Source organism: Elephas maximus, chromosome 10, assembly GCF_024166365.1.
Source record: "Elephas maximus indicus isolate mEleMax1 chromosome 10, mEleMax1 primary haplotype, whole genome shotgun sequence".
NCBI lineage: Eukaryota > Metazoa > Chordata > Mammalia > Proboscidea > Elephantidae > Elephas > Elephas maximus.
In genome coordinates, this window is record NC_064828.1 from 87,107,514 (window position 1) to 87,112,633 (window position 5,120).

At 52.6% G+C, this 5,120-nt stretch overlaps 1 protein-coding gene across 1 annotated transcript; it reads right to left on the reverse strand.

Annotated features, from left to right (window-relative positions):
* Window positions 1-1,560: 1,560 nt before the first annotated feature.
* Window positions 1,561-3,287, reverse strand: SYNDIG1L (synapse differentiation inducing 1 like). The gene is made up of 3 exons (XM_049899470.1): window positions 2,871-3,287; window positions 1,882-2,022; window positions 1,561-1,719 (listed from the first exon to the last, which is right to left on the reverse strand). The coding sequence occupies exons 1-3, from the start codon at window positions 3,285-3,287 to the stop codon at window positions 1,561-1,563; spliced, it is 717 nt and encodes a 238-aa protein (XP_049755427.1).
* Between the last annotated feature and the right edge of the window lie 1,833 nt (window positions 3,288-5,120).

Here is a 5,120-nt window from a genome sequence, read left to right on the forward strand (position 1 = left end):
GGGGCGGATGGTGGGACAAGGGATGGTCAGAGGTGGATCCATAAACCTGGGCTCTGGATGGAGCATGGGAATGACCAGGTCCCCAATCATGCACAACAGGGTCCTGTAGCTTGAGCCCCAACAGGGCCGCCCTCCTGAAGTGTCACTTCAGCCTGCCTAGACATCTCTAAAATTCTGGATAGGAACACCCTGGTGGCGTGGGATGTTGACAGCAGCCCTGAGTGGGGGCATCAGCGAAGAAGCCCCAAGGACGGCCAGGGGGCTGGGGGTGGAACCACTCCTCGGGAACCCAGTGCCTATCCACCAGTCCCTAGCATTCGAAGGTGGGGAACATCACTGATTGCTGAGAGACAGGCCCGACTTCCTCCTCAGCTTCCAGACCTGGTGGAACCCTCAGAAACGGCAGCAGTTAGGCTCCGGCCCAGATGCCACTGTCACAATCCAAACAGCTTGGAAATCCAGCTTGGAAGGCTTCTGCCATGCCCTTGCCCACAATTACTAATGATTATACAAAAACGAATCTCTTAGCTAAATTCTACTCACCCTTCAGGCCTTGCTTATGGGACACCTCCTCCAGGAAGCCTTTCTGAGCACTGCAGGCTACTCAGCAGGCTACACCTGCCCTGTGTCCCTCCCTTCATCTATTTATCACTCCCAAAGCACTGAACATAGGGCTCTGCACTCAGTGGCTGGTGGCTGATGGCACTCTGAATCTCGTTAGGATGGCACCAGCTCAGGGCCTCCCTGGCAGAGTCCAGGAAAGGACGATGGGGGTGGGGAAGAGGGACAAAGTGGGGAGCCATGTGATTTGGCAATATTTTAGGGCTCTCCAGTCTCTCTCTCTGTTATTGCACCTCTGCCTTTCACTCCTGTACAGATAAGCTCCAAGAACCTGCCCTTTGTTCAGCGTTTAAATCCTGGGACTCCTCCTCTCTGTCTACAATCTACAGTGTCTCACCAGCTCATGGGAGAGGTAAGCATTCCCCCAGAATTGGAAACAGCAGGGGGCCCCTGGGTTTCATGTATGTCCCTCCTGGCTGGCTGGAGTCTGTGCATCAAAGGGCCAGAGGGGAGTAGGGGGAAGCTCAGGCTATTCCCAGGGTGGAGGCTCCTACAGGCTGAGTCGACTGGGTCAGGCCCCTTATCCCTTGAGCATCCCTTTCCCTCTTTCTCTGTGGGGAGGCTGGCAGAATTTGGTGGTGGGCTGTCTGCAGGGCAGGAGACCCTCTACAGAACGGGCAGAATCAGCTGAGCCCCCAGCCTGCCTCAAACCAGAGGTAGGCCCTGCCTGGGTGGCCTGGTGGGCAGCCCTCTTCTCTCCTGTTTCGCATCTACAGCCTGGGTTAGAGAGTGGTGCCCCTGGCCCTGTCTGGGGTAGGAGCAGTGGGCAAGAAGTGAAGGACGAGCCCTGTAGGCTGCAGGCTGGGAGGCGTCCCCCAACAAGCCACTCTCAGGTTGTCTTCAGGAGCCAGGGTTCATGGCACTCCACTGAGTCTGCACCCCAAGACCCCGTACCTCCTCAGGTGGAGCAGGGGAATCAGGATGCCAGGCCCCCAGCCACTAACCATGACCATTCTGGGACATGTAAGCTGCTAGAGCCACCACCACAGCCACATAGAGACCAGTCCCCACGGCGATGGAGAGTGTGGCCAGGAAGAGGGCCCGGCGGGAAGTGGTGCTGGCCAGGCGGAAGTCCCCCTTGGAGATGGCCTTGCTGGTCTAGGGAGAGAGAAGTGCTGATGAAAGGGACCATTCCCACCCCCAGCAAAACAGCAGCCCCCGCCTGCCAGGCCCCTGTCAGCATCCTGCATACACTCCTGCTAAGCCCTCCGGCGGAGGGAGATGGCCAGAGAAGGAGCCCTGGGGCCCAGATACTCTTACCCCCTGGGAGAAGTAGAAGGCGGCAATGCCCAGTGGCCAGAAGCAGCAGAGCATGGAGAAGATGGTGAGCCCCAGGTGGTCCCTGGGAGGCAGCGTGAGGAAGTTGTCTTCACTCTCACTCTCTGTCGAAGTTGCATCACTCTGCAAAACACAGGTGGGATTTCGTGACCAGGCCCAGGTTCGACGTGGCCTTGTCAGGCTGAAAAGAGTTAAAAAAAAAAAAAAAAAAGGTAATCCCAGTGGAGCAAAAGCCAATGTCACCTGCTGTTGGTGGGAGTGTAAATTGGGCGTGGTACTAAGAAAGGCTTAACAATGATCCCCAAATTTTATTGTTAGGAATTTATCACAAGGGAAGAATGCAAGTATAGGTATGTTCAACATAGGATAGTAATTGGGTAAGATTAGAAACACCCCAAACGCCACTGACCCAGGAGTTAATAAATGATAATAAAAGAGCTTACAGTGGAATACCGTGTAACCATTAAAAATCCTGTTGTAAAAAAGTATTAAGTTACGTGGACAAATACTGAAATACGTTGTTTAGAGAAAAAAGTCAGGTTATAAAACCATGTACAAAAAAACACAACAACAAAACTATGTACGGCAAAATCTCTTTTTGGGAGTGGTGATGGGAATAAGCACATGAATTAAAAAAGACTAGATCGTCCACCAAAACATTAATGATGCCATCTCCGAGTGGTTTTCTGTATTGAGCTTAAATTACTTAACTCATTAAGAAATGAAAATAATACATGCTATTAAAAAATTAGTCAATCCAAGTTAGTGTTTCTCAAAATGTGGTCCACATCCGTGTCAGCAGTACCTGTGGGTGCTTGTTGACATACAGATTCCTGGGCCCCACCCCAGGGCTATTAAAGCTAAACAGCTGAAGGTGGGGCCTGGGAATCTGCATTTAAACACCCTCTCACCTCCATTTGGATGCTTGGCACAGTTAGAGACCTTCTGCTGCAGCATCTCTGAAAACTCACCTCCTCCTCCTCCAGGTCACCCTCCTGGCCCTGCAGCTCCTCTTGAACTCCATAGGACACAGTCTGGATGGTGACATCCTCTTCGGCCTGGCCAGGCTCAGGGGAACGCTCTGTGGGCCCAGCCTGGGACTCCCTGCCCTCTGTGAAGCTGGTCTCACAGCTGACTACCTGAGACTCCTTGTCCTTGTCCCTCCCCAGGAGGCAGCTGGGCCGGTACCAGGCCTTCACAGACAGCTGCAGGGACCCAGGGTCCAGGAGCTGGTGGGTATGAGCAGGGCCAGCACTGCCCAGAAGGTAGGAGTAGAGCTTCTCCTGGCAGGACCAGCTGGGTGAAGGCTCCGGGTAAGGAAAGGGGCCATGCAGGTGGGCAGGGCTCCGAGGCAGCAGTGGGTTTTGCAGTTCACTCAGACTCTCCATAGCTCTGGGGGCAACTGCCAGGGAGGGCAGCCTGGGCCAGCTGAGCCGTCCTCAGAGAGCCTGCCAGGAGAGCAAGACAAGCAGACTCTGAGGCCAGCACTAGATGTAGGACCAGAAATGGTTAAGAGGACAGACTCTACAGTCTGACCTCACCTGAAACCTGCCTTTGCCATTTACTGGCTATGGGACCTTGAGCCAGCTACTTCTTAAAGCCTTTGTTTCCTTGTCTGTGGATGGGGGTAATGGTAGTACTTACCTCATAGAGTTGGTTCATTCATTTAGCCATCCAACACATATTTATTGAGCATCAACTATATGCCAGGCACTGTACTGGATGTTGGGGATACAATGGTGAGAGATGGCAGGAAGTGGAGGTTTATGTCACTGCTCTCCATGGTCACAAATACAGGGGCCTCAGTATTTCTCCCTCCTCATTGGGGGTCAAAAATGCAGGTGAACTCCTTGGACTCTGGTCTTGACGGGACTTGCTTTTGCAGGTGGGGAGCTGAGGGTCCCCAAGGCAGAGGCCTCACCAGCTCGGGCTTGTACCTGAGCTCCTCTGGGTGTATTCACAGCAAGACTGGTCTCTTCTGAACCCCAAGGGCGGCTTCTGAGCCCATGCCAGAGCCCTCCCTATCCAGCAGATGGGACCCACAAGATTGAAGTTGAAGTGCATGGCCCACAGATTTGGGAGTGAAGTACATTGTGGTTCCATCCCTGATCCACTCTCGTGATGGTTAATTCTATATGTCAACTTAGCAAGGCTATGGTTCCCAGTTGTTTGGCCAAACACTAGTCTAGTTGCTGTTCCATGATGTAGTCTAATGCAGTGTAATGTATCACGTTATGTGATGTAATTTAGTATAATGTAATCAATCAATCAGTTGAAAAGAGTGTTTCCCTAGGGTGTGGTCTGCCTCTAGACTATAAATAGATGTTTTGGCAAAACCCCCTCTTCTCTCTTCAGGTTACTCTATATTCTTCCTGGCTTCTGACTTACAGATTTTGGGACATAGCCTATAAGAATCTCCAGCCTATTGCTTGCCCTACAAATTTTGGACTTGCCAGCCCCCCATAATCATGTAAGCCAATTCCTTGAAGTAAACCTCCTCCTCTCTCTCTCTCTCTATATATGCATATGTCTCACTGGTTCTATTTCTCTAGAGAACCCTGACTAAGACAACTGCCTAGATTTTTGACCTGGGGCTTCAGTTCTCACATATGTAACATGTAGGGTGCTCACACTCCATGATCCAATAGCTTCAAGGAGCTGCACAGAGTGAGCCCCCTCCCACCCACTTTCCCAAATCAGGTTTGGGCATGTACGCTGACAGCCCAGGGAGGTGCAGCCAGCATCTTCCACCCTGCAACCTCAAGCAGGTTGGGGAGGCAAAGGAAGGGAAAGTCATACTTTTCCAATGGGCAGCAAAGCCACGGAGACAATCTCCTACTCACCCAATTCCCTCTGTGCTGCCCCAGTCCCAGCCCTGTCCCTCCATCCCCTGTCACCTGGCCCACCCTCAGGGTGTCTCGTATATGGCTTCCAAAGTTTCCCCAGACTCTCTTCTAGCCGGTCTTAATCTATGCCACCTCGACCTACAGTTCCAGGGGTCCCTTAGTCTTAGCATTGCACTAACTTGCCATCCATGTGGGCAGAGGCACACAGGGGCCTAGTGGAGGGTAGGCAGCCTCAGGGACCTCAGAGCAGAGTAGTACACCAGACCCACTCCTGCCCTATGCCCTGCCTCACCAGAAGGCTTTGGCAAGTCTCCTGCCTGATTCCCCAGAAGATTGATACCTGTGGCCAGGGGTCAGTGCCTGGAGCTCTGGGGT

Coding starts and splice junctions, on each gene's coding strand:
- SYNDIG1L (XM_049899470.1), bottom strand. CDS start 3,287: ATGGAGAGTCTGAGTGAACTGCAAAACCCACTGCTGCCTCGGAGCCCT. Junction 2,023..2,870: donor GTGACCTGGAGGAGGAGGAG/GTGAGTTTTCAG, acceptor TGTGTTTTGCAG/AGTGATGCAACTTCGACAGA. Junction 1,720..1,881: donor CCTTCTACTTCTCCCAGGGG/GTAAGAGTATCT, acceptor CTCTCTCCCTAG/ACCAGCAAGGCCATCTCCAA.